A 20,237-nucleotide genomic window follows, 5' to 3' on the forward strand; every position below is an offset into this window, starting at 1 on the left:
GCCTCGAACTTGTGGCAATCTTCCTGCCCCAGCCTCCAGAGTACTAGGATTACAGGCATGCACCACCAGGTTGCCATAAATACTATTTTTCTTTCCTCTCTCATGCCTCAGCCTAACACCAGAGACGGCAACTTTCATACCATTATTTACAACAAATTTCTACCAAAATAAAGCAGAAACCTACCCAAGAAGTCCCAAAAGTTAAGATGGACTTAAGACTGTGATGATTTAAGACATCTTTTAAAAGCATATCAGCAGCTTCCAGGAACCCAGACCATCTGAGAGATTCCCATGGCACATATTTTTTTTTCTTCTAATTTAAAAAGAAATCCAATCCCTCGGTTTTGTTCTCAGCTTTAATGTGACTTATCTGGCCTGGGACAGCTGCCCAAGACCCATTAGAAGAGTGGATGGCTGAGCCCAGGGCCAAACGCTGCCTGTAAGTGTTACTGAGTTCCCACCCAAGGAGAGGTGGAGGAGGGGAAAGGCCACAAGAGAATTCTGCTGTTTGCAGGCTTTTAAAGAAATACCAGATCATCTTGGCCGTTTTTTAAAAAGTTTACTTTTAAAGTTGAATGAAAAAAAGTGACATTTTTAAAACCACCCCCCCACCCCCGCCCAGAAAATAACTATCTTAGAAGACTTTTTGAAAAACTAATCGGAAGGGAAACCTCTTCCATGGGAAGGTAAGGGATAGTTTAATGGCCCCTTTCCAGGTTCTTCAGGACCCTATGCTTGGGAAAAATCCAGCCTGGATGGTGACAGGTGAGGAGGGCCAGGGCCAGTGCTGCTTCGAAGGGCCAGTAAGGACTCCCTGCTCGAAGGAGGGGGCATTCTGAGGTGAGGGCCAGATTCCAAACAGTAGGAGGAAGATTTGACTGAAGAAACTCTAAGGTGCATGATTGAGCAAAAACAACGGCATCAGGCTTAGAAAGAGGACAAGTTCGGAGGCCTCAGCAGCCAGAATGAGAAATGTTCAGGAGGGACGTCAAGGAACATGGGGGGAAAAAGAGAGGTGGGTAGCCGATTGCAGGGAACTTCCAGGGAATCCTGGAGAGGAGACGATGAATAAGGACGAATTAAGTATGCTCTCCCAAGCTTGGTTCATTCAAGGTAGAGGGAGCTGCAAGTTCTATGGAAGGTTCGTACCTGGCAGAGCTCAGCTGAGGGAAGGGCACCCATAAAAAGCAGCACTCAGGGTCGCTTAAAGAAAATATTCCCCATGTCACATTCTGTATCGTGTATTTAGCTGATGCCCCCATACACAGGACCTGTCTTGTTCTATTCTTTAATGAAGTCAAACGTTGTGATACTATTTGGGGAGTAAATGAGTCGTTTATAATCTCAGAAAAGAGAGAACTAGCATGACTTATTCATTTCAATTCAGCTTTCCTTGGTAGTGTGATCCTTAATAACAGAAGTATTTCATATATCTCCCAGCATCCATGTAGCATGACTTGTGCAAATGTGTCACCTATACCTGAACACTTTTTATCTATGACAATGCTGAGTGAACAATTTCCAAATTAAAAACAAAAAAACGTTTCCAAGTAACAGTATGGCAAATAGGACTGTTTTGACATCCAATAATCTATTTTACAGGTGGATACTAACTGGAGCTTTGAACACATTTCGCTTTCCTATTTATTTTATTAAGTTTTGGTACTGGGATTGTACTTGGGGCCTTCACACTGTGCTATATCCCCAGCCCAATTTGTTTTTGTTGTTTAGGTATCTGGGATCAAACTCAGGACCTTGCACTTTTGAGGCAGGTGGTGGCACCATTGAGCTAAATTCCTGGCCCTGTTTTTATTTTTTTAATTTAATTTTATTTTTTGGTACAGGGGATCAAACTCGGGTCCTTGCGCTTGCGAGGCAGGCAGTGGAACCACTGAGCTAAATCCCCAGCCCCCTATTTTTATTTTTGAGACAGGGCTTCACTAAGTCTCTAAGTTGCCCAGACTGGACTTGAACTTTTGGTCTTGCCTCTGCACATTTCTGATTTGAAATTGCTCAGGCACATAGAGTTCTCTGAGGGAGACAAAGCAAAATGCCGATTGTAACTGGAGATTAGGAAATTTAACCTGATCAACCCAAGGCAATCTGAAGCAATGGGGAGCAGACCCACACATGTCCTGTGGGCCCCGCAAATGGGTATATACCTGCATGGTTCTCTCCAGCCAGCTAGCAAGCTCCTGGGAAGAAGGTGGGGTTGTGATTCAGCCACCAGAGGGCAGCAGAGTCAATACTTTGCTCCATGTAGTCTCCAAAAACAAAAACAAAAACAAAAGACCAGTTTCCCATTGCTAGAGTGAAGTACAACAAAGAGAAGCATCTGAGCACTTCCCTTCTCGGTCAGCAGGCATTAGGCAAAAATAAGATGAATACAAACAGCCGCAAAGACACCCCTTGGTGTCAATGCAGCCAGTTTATGCCTTTCTACCCTTGGAAGACAGCGAGGCTTAAGGATGTGTGGCAAGCAGATGTGGAAAGCACATTCAAGGGAGCCTGAATGGGATAATGAGGGCCTTACTCCCTGCACAGGGGCACAGGTGAGATGACAAGGGCCCACACACCCAGGGACATCTGCATTGAGAAGGCAGGCTCTGCTGGCATCTGCATGCCCGGCTCCGGTTCTCTAAGCCATGTCAGAGGTAGAAGTTTACAACAGACATCTGCCTTCAGCCATGCTGAATTCCAGAGAAAATACTGTCCATAGGGACAACAGCCACCCACTGTGGAGCCCTTGCACATCTATAGGTGATGGAGGTAACAATGACCACCTAGATGTTTAACCTAGGCCAAGTCCCAAATGCCAGGGGAGGAAGGGCCAGAACCACCTTCTGGACAAGAAATGGAATCTCATCTACAAGGTCACACTCCTGGAAAGTTTGGGTATGCGAGGGGTGATGCCAGGGAGACTATTTAAAGCAGGGGTGGAAACAAAGGGACCTTGGAACAGGATTTCCTGGCATCTTTGGAATGTGTCTCAGCAACTGCAGGGCACCAAATAGTTTAGCTTGCTCAAGGTCAGGCCTACAGGGAACAATCACCCTAAGTACCTGCTTTCCCAGACTGCACCATAATCACCTCCCTTGGAAGGAGGGTTGTATTGTGTTTTAATCTGACAGTCCATATTGTCTAGAGCTACTTCAGACGATTCATCTGGCCAGTCTTTGCCATTGAGTAAGTCTGGAGACCAGGAGGGAAGAAGGATCTCACATACGTGTGTGTGTGTGTGTGTGTGTGTGTGTGTGTGTGTGTGTGCGCGCGCGCACGTGTGTGTGTCTAACAGAAGGCAGACACTTACTGAAGACAGAAGGAAAACAAGGGACCAATTGCCGTTGTGTTCTGGAGGAGCAGACACCTCCCTGAGGGTGCTGGAGCTTGTGAACGGGAAGGCCTGCCATCAGCGCTGTCCAGCCAGCTTCACACTGGAAAAGTGACCTTGCTTCCCTTCTCCCCTCATGCTGCCAGTTACCCAGTGCTTTTCTCCCTGTGTGCCTAGCAAGAATGCCTTGCAGTTCTCCCTCACCCTCCCAACCTGTGGCTCTGAGTGGGCAGAGAAAATAGAGGTGGACCTTTGGGAGCCAGCTCAGTGGGGCTTGGAACAGTGGCAAATATCAGACTGCTTATTTGTCGTCCCTCCGGTGTTTCCACTTCAGCTATTTACTCTCAGCTCTAGTTTCACCTTCAGTTAAGGACATGTTGTCACAGGAAATAGGAAATATTATGTCTCTCAACCTGTTAACTGCAAGATACGTCAAGTTCTTGCTCTCTAGAAATCGAAGAATGAGTCCTAGGAAGAACAGAGTTTAAAAGCAGGAAGATATTTATTGATAGAAAAGCTCCTGAGGGGCAGGAGGGGTCCCTAGTGGGTAGCCCAAGGACACCACTCTACAGAGAAGTTTTACAGGGTGAGTACAATGTGGGCCACAGCCATGAACATCCAATAAGGTTACAACTACAGTCACTTAGGTAATGGTGGTCCAACTGGGAAGCGAGCGTGATGGAAAGAACAAGGATTCTCCTAGGAGGTGGTGGGTCCTGAGGCCTCTGGTCACCCCCAGGGTGGTCGGTGCCTATCTGTACTTCACTAAGCCCAGTTCTTTGAAGAAGGATGTGGGTCTGGTCATCTTGCCTCCATTGTTTTTTTTTCCCCCCTCATTGAGATTATTGGTACATTTTAGGTATAGAGTACAGTCACATTCATCATTGGGATCTTGCACCTTTACATGACAGTTCCTGGTTCTCATTTTTTCCCCTTACCCTTACCCTCCCTTCACGCCCTCCTCCCTTCCCTATTTACAAAAACTTTATTTCCATATTTTAATTTTCTCATATTTTTTTCTTTTACCGTATTTCTTTTCCCCTACCCTTCCCCACTTCCCCTACACCTTTAGCCCTTTTCTTCCTATTTCACAGTCAATTATACTGTTAGGATCTTAGGTACCATTATAGTTTTTCACACCAGAGAAACTATTCAGTATTTACACATGTGTGACTTATTTATTTCACTTAAGAGTATATCCTCACTATGCATCCATTTTCCTATGAATGACTCTAATTTCTCATTCTTTATGGCTGAGTAGTATTCCATTTTATAGAAAAACCACATCTTTATCCAGTTTCCAACTGATGGGCAAATGGGCTGGTTCCAAGTTTTGGCTATTACAAACTGTGCTGCTATAAACATGAGTGTGAATATATAACTGTGATATCATTCTTTTAATTCTTTTGGAAAGATAACCAGCAGAGGGATGGCTGGGTCAAATGGAGCCTCTAGTCCCAGCTCTTTGAGGTATCTCCATATTGAATTCCATAGTGGTTGCACCAGTCTACACTCCCACCAACAATGCACAACCCACCAACATTTATTATTGGTTGATTTCTTGATAGCAGCCATTCTTTGTGGGTTGAGGTGGAATCTCAGTATTGTTTTCATCTGTATCTCTCGAATGACCAGTAATGTGGAACATTTTTTCATATATTTACTTGCTGCTTTTACTTCTTTGTCTGAGAAATGTCTGTTCATTTCAGATGCCCATTTTTGAATTGGGTCTTTATACATGGGGGGGCTGGTTGTTTTGAGTTCTTTATATATTCTAGATAATAGTCCTTTGTCTGAGGAACAGCTGGTGAAACTTTTTTCCCACATTGTAGGTTGTCTCTTAGTTCTGTTGATGGTTTCTTTTGCAGTGCAGAAGCTTTTTAATAAGATGAGATCCCAGTTGCCAATTCTTTCTGCTAGTTCCTGTGGTACTGAGGATTTGTTCATAAAGTCATTTCCTATGCCAATGTCTTCAAGAGTTCTGCCTAACTTATCTTCCAGCAAGTTTAGTGTTTCTGTTTTAATATTTAGATCTTTAATCCATTTGGATTTTACTTTAGTGCATAGTGAAAGATAAGGGTCTAGTTTTAATCTTTGGCAGGTTTAAATCCAGTTTTTCCAACACCATTTATTAAAGAGACTGTCTTTCCTCCGGTGAGGATGGTTGGCTCCTTTGTCAAAGATGAGGTAGCTGAGTACATCTGGAGTTGTTTTTGTATCTTCCAGTCTGTTCCACTGATCCTCAGGTCTGTTTCTTTGCCAGTACCATGCTGTTTTTATCACAGTGGCTTTGTAGTATAGTTTCAAATTGGGAATTGTTATGCCCCCTGCCATGTGTCTGCTGCCTAGGATGGGTTTTGATATTCTAGATCTCTTATGGTTCCAAATTAATTTTTGGATTCTTTTTTCTAGTTCTGTGAAATATAATGTTGGAATTTCAATTGGCATTGCATTGAATCTGTATAGCCGTTTTGGTAGTATGGCCATTTTCACTATGTTGGTTTTTCCTACCCAGGAGCAAGGTATATCTTTCCATTTTCTTATATCTTCTTTGATCTCTTTTTTTCAGAGTGCTGTAGTTTTCAGTGTAGAGGTCTTTTGCTTCCTTCGTTAGATTGATTCCTAGATATTTCATTTTTTTGGATGCTATTGTGAAAGGAATTGTTTCCCTAATTTCTTTCTCAGTGAGTCTATTTGTGTACAAGAAGGCTATTGATTTTTGAGTGTTGACCTTGTATCCAGCTACTCTGCTAAAAGTGTCAATTAAATCTAGAAGTCTTTTGGTGGAATTTTTTGGGTCTTCAATGTAGAGTATCATATCATCAGCAAATAATGACAGTTTAACTTCTTCCTTTCCTATCTTTATTGCTTTAATTTCTTTCTCTTGTCTAATTGCTGTGGCTAATGTTTCCAGAACTATATTGAAGAGGAGTGGTGATAGTGGGCATCCTTGTCTTATTCCTGATTTTAACATGAAGGTTTTCAGGTTTTGGCCATTTAATATAATGTTGGTTGTTGGGTTTTCATAGATAGCCTTTATTAAGTTGAGATATAGACCATCTATTCCACTTTTTGAAGGGTTTTTATCATGAATGGGTGTTGAATTTTGTCACATGCTTTTCTGCATCTATTGAGAAGGTCATATGGTTTTTGTCCTTGACTCTGTTAATAAGTGTATTACATTTATTGATTTATGTATGTTGAACCATCTTTGCATCCCTGGAATAAATCTGACTTGGTCAGGGTGTATGATCTTCTTGATGACCCTCTGTATTCTGTTTGCCAGTATCTTATTGAGGATTTTTGCATCTATGTTCATTAGGAAGATTGGCCTATAGTTCTCTTTTTTGGTTGGGTTTTTCTCTGGTTTGGGAATCAAAGTAACACTTGCTTCCAGGAATGAATTTGGAAGTATTGCTTCTTTTTCAATTTCATTGAAAAGTTTAAAGAGTAATGGCAGCAGTTCTTCTCTAAATTTCTTGTAAAATTCAGCAGTGAATCCATCAGGACCTGGGCTTTTCTTCATTGGTAAACTTTTAATTACATTTTTAAGTTTTCACTGATTCTAATTGGGGTGTTTAGAAATTTTTATCTTCTTTGTTTAACTTTGGTAATTCATAAGTATCTAGAAATCTGTCCATTTCTTTTGTGTTTTTCATCTTATTAGAGTACAGGTTCTCAAAGTAGGTATTGACAGTTCTCTGGATTTCTGCTGGATCTGTTGTGAGTTCACCTTTTTTGTTCCCAATTGCATGAATCTGAGCCTTTTCTTTCTTTTTTGACAAGGTTAGCTAAGGGTTTATCAATTTTATTTATTCTTTCAAAAAACCAACTCTTCGTTTCATTTATTTTTTGTATTGTTTTCTTAGTTTCCATTGCATTGATATTGCTCTAACCTTTATAATTTCCTCTCTTGTATGACCTTTGGGTTTTTCTTACTCTTCTTTTTCTAGGATTCTAAGATTCATCATTAGGTTGTTTACTTAAGCTTGCTCTGTTTTCCTAGTGTGGGCATTTAATGCTATGAATTTTCCACATAGTACTGCTTTCATTGAGTCCCATGGATTATTGTCTGTTGTATTGGTATTATAATTTATTTGTAAAAACTGTCTAATTTCTTCTTTAATTTCCTCTGTGACCCATTCATTGTTCAGGAGAGTGTTGTTCAATTTCCATGTGTTTGTGAAGTTCCTATGGTTTCTTAGGCTATTGATCTCCAGCTTGATTGCACTATGATCTGATAATATACTGGGGATAACTTCGATTCTTTTGCATTTATTTAGACCTGTTCTGTGAGCTAGTATGTGGTCTATCTTGGAGAATAACCCATGTGCAGCCAAAAAGAATGTATATTCTGATTTTTGTGGGCTGGAACACTCTATAGATTTCTATGAAGTCCATGTGTTCAAAAGCTTGGTTCAGTTCTAGTATTTCATTATTGATTTTTTGCCTAGATGTGATAGTGGGGTGTTAGGTCCCCCACTACAATTGTGTTTGTTTTTATTTGGTTTTTCATGTTACTTAATATTTGTTTTATACAGTTGGGGGCATTAATATTTGGTGCAAATATGTTTATGATTGTCATCTCTTCCTCTTGAATTGTTCCCTTTACAAGGATGTAGTGGCCTTCTTTGTCTCTCTTAATCAGTTTTGATTTGAACTTTACTTTTTCTGTGCATAAAATAGCTTCCCCTGCTTTTTTATTTGGTTTTTCATGTTACTTAATATTTGTTTTATACAGTTGGGGGCATTAATATTTGGTGCAAATATGTTTATGATTGTCATCTCTTCCTCTTGAATTGTTCCCTTTACAAGGATGTAGTGGCCTTCTTTGTCTCTCTTAATCAGTTTTGATTTGAACTTTACTTTTTCTGTGCATAAAATAGCTTCCCCTGCTTTTTTCTGGGCTCCTGTCATATAGAGAAATGTTTTCCATCCTTTCACTTTCAGTCTATGGGCTTCTTTTTGCACTAGGTGTGTTTTTTGTATACAACATATTGTTGGATTTTTGCTTCTTAATCCATTCTGCCAGTCTATTTCTCTTTATTGGTGAGTTGAGGCCATTGACATTGATGGTTATAACTGATATGTACTGACTTTTTATTGACATGTTATTGTCCTTTTGTTGACTCTTTTTAATTTTTCCCCCTCTCTCTTTAATTTCTTGCCTTGCCCATTTGATTTGCTCTGTTGGATCTTCATGATGTTGTGATCTTCATTGTCTTTTTCTAGGATATCGTTTAGAATTCCTTGAGTGCTGGTTTGGTATTCATGAAGTTTCTCAGGTGTTCTTTGTCATGGAAGTATCTTATTTCCCCATTCATTTTAAAAGAGAGTTTTGCAGTATACATCAGTCTAGGTTGGAGGTTGTTTACTTTTAGAGCTTGAAATACCTAACTCCAGGCTCTCCTTGACCTGAGGGTTTATGTTGAAAAGTCTGCTGTAATTCTGATAGGCTTTCCCTTGCATGTGATTTGTTTCTTTTCTCTTACTGCTTGTAGTATTTTGTTCTTCTGTTGGGTTTCTGAGATCTTGATTATTATATGTCTAGGTGTAGATTTTTTTATCATGGCTAGTTGGAGTCCTATATGCCTCACTTATCTGTATGTCAAATTCATCCCCTCTGTTTGGGAAGTTTTCTGTCATTAATTCTGTGAACAGTTTTTCTAAGTCATTTGCATTTTCTCCTGCTACTTCATGGATTTCTATCAGTCTTACATTATTCTTCTTTGCATCATATAGAAGTTGTTGGATCGATTTCTCATGATCCCTTACTGATTTTAAGAGACTTCACTTTTTCCAGTCACTGACTGCAATCCTATCTTCTATATCTGAAATTCTATCTTCACATTCATTTATCCTTCTGTGAAAACTTTCAAGAGAGTTTTTAATCTCCTGGATATCTGTTTGAATCTGTTTCATGGATTCCATTTCTTTGCTCTGTTGGGCATTCATCATTTCCATTTCTTTCTTATGCTGGGTCTTCATGGCTTCTATCATGGTGCTGAGCTCATCTATTTTTTTTTTATCAGTTTCATTCTAGAGTTTCTAATCATGTCTTTTATGTGTTCACCATCTCTGTAATTATCTGGGAAATTATTTCTGTTTTGAATTTTTCTAGAGCCTGATTGATCTGTTTTGTTACTTCCTGTGCTATGGGTTCAGAGTGTCCTGATGGTTCACTGTCAGACTTTTCAATCTCATTTGCCCTAGAGTTTGCCGTTGGTTAACTAGAAGTCTGTCTTTGTGTCTTGCTTAAGTGTTTCTTCATTTTTATTTTTGGTTGTTGGGTTGTCCTTGGTTTAATCCATGGGTTATTACTTAAATCTTCCTGACATAGTTGCACTTTAGCTTTTGGGTCTCTAATGACTCATAGACATTCTCATTTTCATAATATCAGAAAGGGCAGCTCATTAAATCAATCACAACTCTTTAACCCAATTGATACAATCAGCAACACAATAGGATCAAGCACAACTTACAAATTGACCATTTGTGGTAGTCATTAATCTATCATCTTTAAACCATGTGAATTAAATCAAAATCAAGGAGCAGCCCAAAATATGTTTACAGTGAATAAACTCTTCAATATAGCATCTTTACCTTTTAGGATGGGGGCTTAGACAGAGTTAGGATGAGAGGAGTAGTTAGGTAAAAGAACTGGAGAAAATTTTAAGTGAAGCTAGAGGACACAGGATGACTACACAAACTTTAGGAAACTGTTGAAGACAAGAGGTAAAGACAGAGGACAAGAATATAACAACTTAACAGTAGCAGGGGCTCACTTTTCTTTGAAACTGTTGTTCCTTGAGTGAAGGAAAATGAGAGAAGAAAAGAAAAAGAAAATAGAAAAAAACAATAAAAGAAGAAATCCAAGTTAGGGCAGGAACAGGAACAGAAAGGGAGATGAAGAATAATATGGGGGAGCAAGAGACAGAGCTGGAAAAAGAAAACAGAAAAAAGAATTTGCAGAGTGGAATGAGGAAAAGAAAAGAAAAAGAATTTGAAGGGCCTCTTTCAAACGATATCTCTGCTGTCACAATAGACAATGTGTGCAGCCATGTGCAGAGCTAAATCCTTTAGTCTCAGCTAGCTGATGGCTGACCCCTGAGATTCAGGCTCAATTGGGCTACAAGGCTCAAATTGAGCTCTCTGATCTCCTGCAGGGTTGAACTCTGCAAGGTTCTACTACAGGTTCCCTCTGCCCTTTCTCTGAAGATATTCAAAGTTCTGATGGAATGTGGTGATCTCGCCAACATACCAACTATGGAGATCTGATGCACCTTTATTGCAGTTGTTCACTTCTGTTCTATCTTCTGGAGCTCAAAAAAATGAGCTTTATGACCACCTGTGCCTTTGCAGAGTGGATCCAAGAACTGGCACAATCAGGAGGCTGGGGGTGGGGGGGCTGTATGGATAGTACAGAGGCACCTGCATGACAAAGCAGTCCATACCAGTTGGCTTGAGGCAGGCTGGAGCGAAGAGACAGAATCTCTAAGTGGTGGCTGTCCCAGACCTCTACCTTCCACCTTCCTCTGGATCTTGTCTCCATCTTGAGGCCTGGTATTCAGCCAATGTGCAGCTGTGATATGTTTCACCTTTGTCCTGGCCCTCTTGAGGACTTAGCCCTATCTGACTGCCCATAATATTTCTACTTAGCTCATCTATCTATAATATTGTCACCTAATAATGAGTGGATGGCTGCTTCCCACAGGGCCCCTCTCTGCTCTCTTCTTCAGGCCTCCCATCTTAGCCTTCTGTTGTGGAAGTGCTTTCAGAACCAAGAAGAACAGGAATTCGGCAGGAGTATAGAGTTCTAGGGTACCCTCACCAGTAGTGAGGACAAGAACACCCTCCTTTCTCCTCTGCAGAAGGAAGGAACTTACAGTGTTCTGCTTTCTTCCAGCTGGGGTGAGTGTCAGAGAAAACAGTGCCAGGGTGGTTTCCATGGAGGCAACCCAGGCTGTTTCTTAGACATAGGCTGAGGGAGGAGATATAGAGGTGGATGATCAGGGCAGAGAGTGGCAGTAGCTAGTTGGGGGAGCCTGTAATTCATGGGAAAGTGTTGAGTTTTGTTCTAATGGAGACAGAATATTCCATTGGGGCACTTGCTTGACTGTGATCTGACTTATACTCTGGTTGCAAGAAGCAAGGGCCAACTGCTAAAGGGCCACTTTCATAGGCCTGGGGAGGGGTGGCAGTGGCTGGAACTGGGTGCCCCTAGAGTTGTCAGACTAGTTGACATGGGTCAGTTGTGCAAACAGAAGGTCCCCCTGTGGAAACCTCAGAACACAACTTCTCTAGAAAACATGGATGAGATTGGCCCAAAATTCTCAGTGAATTTACAGAAACATTTTTCCTGCTAAAGGGCCACTTTCATAGGCCTGGGGAGGGGTGGCAGTGGCTGGAACTGGGTGCCCCTAGAGTTGTCAGACTAGTTGACATGGGTCAGTTGTGCAAACAGAAGGTCCCCCTGTGGAAACCTCAGAACACAACTTCTCTAGAAAACATGGATGAGATTGGCCCAAAATTCTCAGTGAATTTACAGAAACATTTTTCAGTTACTATTTCCCCCTGTGGAAACCTCAGAACACAACTTCTCTAGAAAACATGGATGAGATTGGCCCAAAATTAATTTACAGAAACATTTTTCAGAGTTACTATGAAAATAAGATTTTCATTGTCAAATAATTTTGGGAAACTCTGTGTTGAATAGTTTGGGAGGGTTCTTTAGGGTGAGATTTCTCTCTCTCTCTCTCTCTCTCTCTCTCTCTCTCTCTCTTTCTCTCTCTCATTGAGTTTATTGGTACATTTTAGGTACACAGTACAGTTACATTCATCATTGGGATCTTGTACCTTTACATGACAGGTCTTGGTTCTCATTTTTTCCCCTTATCCCTGAGACTTCATAGGTTTTTGAAGAGCTGATAGGCAAGGAAAGATATAATATAGCATTTCTTACAGAAGTGATACTACAAAATATTTTTGCAAAGCATCTTGTGGAACTCTTGCTCCTTGAAACATATTTTAGGAAGTGGCCATTTGCGAGAAGAAATGGCTGTGAAGTAGAAGCCACTTCATAATTGTCTTCTGACCTTGTCTCTTGCTCAGAACACTGTGCTTGTGTCACTTCCTCTGATAAATGAGGCCTGCGCCATCTTTTGGCTGTGAGGCGATGTGAGAAGTGTCACCTTCTGAGATTCCACTGCAGTCCACTACAGAATCCTGTCATTGCTCATTGATGTGTCTGTTTGCCCTGCGAGGTGGCTGCTTCTGGAGAAGAGCCATGGTGCTCAGTGATTTCCTCTAGTTTCCCTACTATGTCTGCCATACAGCTGGTGCCTACTGAGTGAGAGAATGAATCAATAAATATGGATAAATGAGTGGCATGGTTGGAATTTCAGGAATTACCAGATGTTTCCAAAGTGGGAAGCTCCCTATGTCCCTCACTTTACATGTAGGCACATTGTGCCTGGAGCATATAGTGGAGGAAAATGCCAACCTCATGGCAGCCAGGAAGCAAAGACAGACAGGAAAGGGTGGGCACACCCTCAGTGACCTAACTTCTTTCCACCAGGCCTCTCCTCCTAAAAGTTCCACACACTTCCTATGGTGCCCTGGTCTGGGGACAACCAAGCCTTTAAAACCTGGGCCTTTGGGAATCATTTCAGGTCCAAGTTATAGTACACATGTGCCTGCGTATACACATACACACACCAAAGAAGGGCTTTGTTTCAGTTACTAATTTACATTCTCAAATAGAATCCTTGCCCTTGGAATCATTCCTTATATATGAAAAATTTCTTCACTAAGTCTATCAAATTAAAATAATTTTAAATAGCTCTGGCTAACTTCTAAAAGGGTTAGAGAAAGGGTAAATTTCTCTATTGGTTTTTCTTGCCTCACGTAGATTTCTTCAAATGAGTCCCAAAACCTTAGTCTCTTCGACACAGCCAGGACTGGATGTTTCTGCAGCTTTGCTCTACTCATCCCTCTCTCTGGGTGTGTTTGGAACCAAGTGCCTGCCCAGGGAAACTGGGAGCAAGAAAGCTGAGAGAGAGAGAGCCGGCCATGCTATCAGATGGCACTATTTGTGTGCATCTGAGAGTCTGTGCCATGTCTTATCCACCAGGAGAGAAGAGAGAGGAATCATTTCACAGAAATCAACCTCACACCACTTCTCACACATAGTGAGTGTCAGATCTTTGTTGAATGAGGGCAGGTTTGTGTAAAGATAGCTTCCCAGCTTCTCCCTATGTGGAATGCCACAGTATGATTTTATCATGTTGCTTGACACAGGCTTCCAAAACAGTTTTTCCTGTGTCTAATTTAAATATAAAGACTTTTCCAAAGTCAAATGAGGATATGTAGAGTAGTTTATGTCTTTGCTACTCGAAATGGGCCTCTTTGGTTACTCAGGTCTTCTCAGAAATGAAGAATTTCAGGCTCCACCCTGGACCTACTGAGTCTAGATTGGAATTTTAGCAAGATTGCCCTAGGTAATCCACAGGCATCAATCCCATCCATGAAGAAACATTTTTGGAAAAGGACTTCACTGCGTGATATTCAATGGAATACATTTATTGTTCCCCTTCTGGAGTCAGTGAGAGGATGGCAATACATAAAGTGATGGGCCGGAAGATTATGCTAATGGGAAGTTAAAGATAAAAAGATGCGGCTTGTAAAATTGGAAATGTGCAGAAAGAAGTCTCCAATACAAGCTTCTTTATTCTATTGTATTAAATTCTTAGGGCTGCCATAAAAAATGTTTGCACATTTACAGGTTTAATAGGAATTTTTTGTCTCATAGTTGTGGAGGCTAAAATCTGTATTCAAAGTGTTGGCAGGGTTGGTTCATTCCGGAGGGTCTGTGGGAGGGTCTGTCCTATGACTCTGATGGGTGCCTGCCATCCTTGCTGTTCCTTGGCTTATGGATGCATCACTTTAGTCTTCACCTCAAACATCACATGATATGCCCCTCGTGTGTCTGTGTCTTTGCTTTTCTTATACAAACATCAGTAATATTGGGCTAAGGGCTCACCCCGCTCCAACATGAGCTCATCCTGAGCAACTGTATCTGCAGGGACATTATTTCTAAATAGAAGCACACTCTGAACTTCTGAGAAGGATATACCTTTTGGGGAAATGTACTCAACCCTGTATGTCCATCCAACAAAAAAGTCTGGTGTGGGGAGTTTCTGTAATGGTGATCATTTAGCAGAGATGTTGTGAAAGTACAGTTCTGTGGTCACCCCCTATCCTGAGGGAAGTAAATGGTATGTTTTGCAGGCAAAGTGGGTCACATGGCAGGAGGACTGTATTTCCCATTGCTTACATAGATGAAAGTTTGGTGAAATTGGACTTATGTCCTTTGAATTAATCTGAGGTTAATTGGTCTAGAAACATAAGGATGTTCCTTTATTTTTCTCCCAGGCAAAACCAAAGGCTATGATAATGACTGTCAGTTTGAGAGAACAATAGGTCAAAGCGGAGAACCAACATTGTGGCTGAGACAGGGACCGAATTAAGAAAGAAAAGAGATGCTTAATTCTGTAGATGCTGGGTAGCAAAACATAAACAGAAAGAAAAAGTCTGCATTTCAGAGAGTGTTAGGAGGGAAGTTCAACATTGCTTGAAAAGCCATCGGAGAGTCCAGCATTTGATGAGAAATGCTCTCATTTGGATATGGTTTTTTTTTGACCCAGAGGCTCATGAGCTACTTGCTTGGTCCCCATTGTAATGGTTGTGGGGTCATGGAGCCTTTAAGAGGTGCTGTGTGGTGGAAGGTAAGTAGATCATAAGGTGGGAATGGATTGATGTTATTCTCCTGGAGTGAGTTATATTGAGAGGAACTTATTATAAAGTGAGGCCAACTCACATGCATGGCCCCTTCTGCATTAAGACATTTCCTTTTCTATTTCTTTACTGTGTTGTATACATCTAGGGGTCTCTCACCAGGATGCTGATGCCATATGTTTGGACTTTATATAGTATCCAGCCTCAGATGTTTTGTTATAGCAACAGAAAAAGGACTATAAGAGGGGAAGTTCAGAAATGTGAAGTGAAAATTCTTCTGGACCTAAATTAGGTTGCTTTGAGGAAGGAGCTAGTATCTATTCATTTGTTGTTTGAGGAAAAGCTCCCCCACCCCCAAAGAAATCCTGGGCATAAAAGAGTGTCCTGGGACAGATCAAAGCCTTTGGAGAGAAGATGTACACATATGCCCCTATTCCAAGAAATGGCTCTCATGTCCTCAAGGAGATGCAAGCAAGATGTTGGAGAGACTCACCCTCATGCTGCAGAGGGACCCCAGAGGACTCCAGAGAATGTATGCACCAGCCAAGGCCTGCAGGGTGCTTGGTGTGAGAAGGAGCCTCTTAGACTGTGCAAGGCTGCCTTTGCTTTTGGGCTCATGTTTAGACATCTAAGTCAACCCAGATCATGTTCCTGTTGTCTGCCTCTGCTTTTCTGCAAGTATCTAAAAAAAAAGGTTAAGTGAGGGAAAGGAAGTTGCCAGATTCCTAGAATTCTGGGTTCCCAGGGGCTACCTAGAAATCATGCTCCTATCAGCAAGCCTGCCTTTTCCATTCCAGAGGCAGGAACCATTAGATAAGGTCTTGGTTGTTACACAGCATTAACACTTAGCTGCAAGGCAGTGCTTTAGAGCATAGTAACAGCCTTCCTGTGAGATCACAGTGTGAGTTATTTTTCTCTGAAGAGATGATATATTATATGAAGGTTTGAAAAGCCTCATGGCAGTCTTGACATAGATGACCAAGAGTTGTTTCCCACATGCTTAAACTGGGAAGTTGCCTCTGTCCGTGACATTCCTAGCTTATCTGAGATGTTCAGGAATTGACAAGGGAGGCCTCCTCCAAGGAGTAGGGATAAGGCTTTCCACTATGTCTGACAAGATGCAGGAGCAGCTGGCTTTGTGTCATGCAGGCATGAAGGAACACAGATAGGCTGGCATTATGATCTTTTGGGGGGTCTCTTGAAGAGAAAGATAGAGATGCAAAAATGGCATGCTTAATAGAGAAATTTTCCTTAGCTTGTTAGATTCAGCTCCATTCTTTGGTTGACTTTTTTTTTTTCAATAAATGAGGGCTTTTAGAATGCAGGTCACTTTTCACAAGGAGATGGACTATGTGATCCCAGGGGCAGAGCATCTCCCTCAAAAGGCGGAGAAGAGGGCAGGCTGGATTTGCAGCAAGTGTGGAATTGCAGGTTGATGCTGTAGCTTCAGAAAGGACAGAAAGCTTTCATGCCCTTAAGAGCTTAAAACCCAGCATGCTTTACAAAGGGAAAAGAGCAGAGTCCCAGTCCCCAGGCATGCTCACACTTACGGCTTCCACCAGCAAATGAAGGAGCCAGCTCAGTTTCTTGAGTTGCCTTAGGTATAGCATCTGCACCATGACAATATTGCAGACTTCTTTTTGTCAATTCATGCTGGTCCTATTAGTAGAAGTGGCCTGAACCCAATAGGGCTAGTCTTACCATATGCGCTCTGTCCACTGGCATGGGGCTCCACATTCAGATAGACCTTGTATTTGGTTTAATGCTCTGCTGTTTTGTCTTGAAAGTCTTAATAATTTTTGGACAAGGAGTTTGTCTTTTTTTATTGAAGCCTGCAAATTGTCCATGGCCTTATGTTTCAGACACACTTCCTCCTACTTTTCTACTTGGAAAAATTCCTCATCCTCCAGTCTTAGCTTCAACATCCCTTCTACAGAGAGACCCTATCATAAAATGGTAATGATAATAATAATATGGCCAACATCAATTGAATCTTTACATATGTCATGCACTTATGTATATGCATTTTCTGGTTTTATCCTCTCACAAACACCATGGGGTAGATACTAGTCTTCCCATTTTGAAGATGAGAAAACCAACAGCAGCTTAGAGAGGCTTACTGTCCAGGCTCACTAAGCCTGCCATAGGGCTTCACCTGCATCACGGGTCACTGTAAATATCTGACATCTATGTTTTTCCCTAGAAGGCAAGTGCCAAGGGGTTAAATCCTGTTTGTTCTCTGTTATCCGTATGGCACACAGTGCCTGGTTAGGTACTCCTGTGTGTCTAAATTTCCAAAGACAACACTGACATGGGTCAACACAAGAAGAGAACATTGAAAGAATGCTTGGAACAACCACAAAAATTGAAAACACCTTGGGCTTATTTTAGAAGCTCATCTGTGTGCTAGGTTTCCCTGGCATGTGGATGAGGAGAGAATGTTGGTCTCTGCAGCAGGCTAAGGTACAGACATCCCCAGCTCCTCTTCTCACAGTGTGTGAGTGCTGTGGAGAGAAGGTGAGTGTCCAGAGTCAACCCTTGCAGATGTGGCTTGGTTGGGGAAGCCAGGAAAGACTTCAGTGAGGACTAAAGATCAATGGGACTGAAGGACAGAAAGGAGGTAGGGATCCCACATTCAGGGAACACTCTGGGCACAGACTCTGGAAAGGGGTGAGCGTGGCCTCTTTTGAGGGCTAAGGAGAAGTTGGGGTTGGGAGATGTGGACAGATGGCAAGATCACAGGGAGGTTAAGACGTTTTGTCTTCATCTTTGTTTTTCTTTCAATGCCAGGGCCAAAACCCGAGGCCTCACCTATGCTAAGCAAGTGCTCTATAACTGAGCGGCAGCCCCAAACCTATCTTTATCTTCATAGCAATAGAATCTTAAACAGGGAGTGACATGATTTATGTTTTGTAGAGGTCTCTCTGGTGGCAGAATGCATCAGTGGGGAGCAGCTAAGTAGGTGGCAGGTGGGCCATACAGGTGGGAGAATGTACTGCTTCCCAGTGTTTATTTGTGGGGCACCATGCATGTTGAGAGGAATTTCCTTTGGCAATCAAAGGAGCTCATCTGTGGTGAGAAAGAGGACCTTTGGGGCATCTCAATGTGATGTCACACCTGGAAGAGGATGAGGCTGGCACATACATTCACCCTGGCCCAGCCAAGTTCTGGATGGGGTGTGCCTGGGCCAGTGCACTGGAATTTGGGGATTTTCTGACTGCTGGCAGAAAGACCTGCAGGGCACTTTTCCAGCTACAAAACAAGTGGCAATAGTTTGGTACCCATAGAAGCTCAGCCCAGAACATCTGAGTTTTCAACTAGCTTTCTTGATGGATCTTGTTCTGTTGCAGGTGAAGAAGCAGGTGTGGGGCACCTTGGCGCTGTCCAGTCAAGGTGCACACTAACTTGCCATGATTGGGCTGGGAAAGCACAGTCACTCACAGTTTGAGCATTGACCCAAAGTAATGGTCCCTGAGACTGCTCCTGGGCAAGGGTCAGTGTGGTCACTCCTACAGCCAGCTGGAGGCAAAGGTCTAGATTCTTCTCCTCCTGGGGACAAGGTGGGATGTTACAGGAAAGAGCTGCAGGAGGAAAACTCACAGGGCTTCCTTCTCCACTTGTATCATCCTGCTTTGTTTCCTTGGGCTGGTCACATGGCCTTTCAGTCTAAATTCTTTCAATTATAAATTGAAGGGTCTACACTGAATAATTTATTCTAGTTCTAGATTCTTTTCTCTGGGTGGACAGGGTGACTTTCAGGTCACTAAGAAATCTAATTTTTATCAAAATGATGCAGCACCAGTCACTATGGCTAAGAGAAATAGGGCAATAATATGTTGGTATATTTGCAGCCCTGACACCTGCTGTAATCAAAGGTCTCTACAGTACCTGCCAATGGATCTTCATCTTTTGGATTCCACAATCTTCATTTTTCTCTCTCATTGACAGTCATGATAATCACATGGCTATTCTTGCCCCAAATTGGAACAAATATATTTTTGTGCAGTTTCTTTTTAAACTAGTAAAGTATCCTGCTTTAAAAAATGTTTTCCTTTCCCACAAACTTACAGGTACAAAGGATTTAAGGGCAACTGTTCCATGACCTTCATTGATCAGTTTAAAGCACTACACCAGTGTAACAAGTACTGTAAAATGCTGGGGCTGAAATCCCTTCAAAACAACAACCAGAAACCAAAGAAGCCAAGCCTTGGGAAAAGCAAAGTTCAGACAAACTCTGTAACAGTGAAGAAGCCAGGGCTTGAGGCCCCAGCAGAAAAGAAAAGCTAGTATCTCTTGGAAACTCACAGCTACCAGCTAGCAAAACACAGGCTGGGCGTGAAAATCTGCAGACATGCAGAAGGTGGTAGCACACAGCCTGCAGAGCATGTGTGGCAGTCCTTACTCCCAGCTGCCGGAGCCCCAAGATGCTTCTGTCCTCATCACCTGCCAACGAACGAAAAGACCTTGGACTGAGATTTGTGACCAGACTTGTGGAGACAATGCATCAGATGTCAGTCTCTGAGACAGTCCCCTCATTTGTGTACACAGCATTGTTACCAATCTCGCGTCTTGTCACTGTCTGTGTAATTGCACATGGTTTTGTTGTCAAGGACTTGGTGCTGAGCAAGGTCTGTCCACAGCCCAAATCCTTCCAACCTCACTCCTCAGCTCAGGGTTCTAGACCTATCCAGCTTTGATGTGAACACAAATCATCGCTGTCAAGTTTTGCACAAGTGTTGAGTACGCTGCTGTTGCTGGAAGAGGCTTCTGAAATGTAAGGCCACTTCCCACGGTTATTCGCACAGTCACTGACAATTTTCTGTTTCATTAAATTCATATTTAAACAAAAAGTGTAAGATGCGTACATCATCATAGACAACAGTTCTTTGGAATTTGTGCCGTATTTCATATTCCTCCAGGATTTAGTAATTTTCTAATAGGTTTACCCGAGCACAAAATATTTGCCACTATGTTTCCCCCCATTCTTACATTATAACTTGGGCTCCACCACTTTCTGCTTTGCTCCTAAAGATAGTTTTCCTAAACCCAAGGCTGACCCTCGGTGGTTTATACCAGAGATGCAGTGCCCAGCCTGCAGGGACCCTGCCCT

General features: G+C 42.1%; 1 protein-coding gene across 1 annotated transcript in view; it reads left to right on the forward strand.

The window, feature by feature from the left end:
- The window catches only part of Alpk2 (alpha kinase 2), a 151,973-nt gene extending 132,175 nt beyond the window's left edge, over positions 1–19,798 (forward strand). The window contains exon 14 of the mRNA XM_033757531.1: positions 19,198–19,798. Within this exon, the coding sequence (XP_033613422.1) occupies positions 19,198–19,414 (217 nt within the window). The 3' untranslated portion in view covers positions 19,415–19,798. The remainder of the gene's footprint in view (positions 1–19,197) is intronic.
- The last annotated feature ends 439 nt before the right edge of the window (positions 19,799–20,237 follow it).

This window comes from Fukomys damarensis, unplaced genomic scaffold (genome assembly GCF_012274545.1).
Source record: "Fukomys damarensis isolate Sample0158 unplaced genomic scaffold, DMR_v1.0_HiC HiC_scaffold_30, whole genome shotgun sequence".
NCBI classification, from domain to species: Eukaryota; Metazoa; Chordata; class Mammalia; order Rodentia; family Bathyergidae; genus Fukomys; species Fukomys damarensis.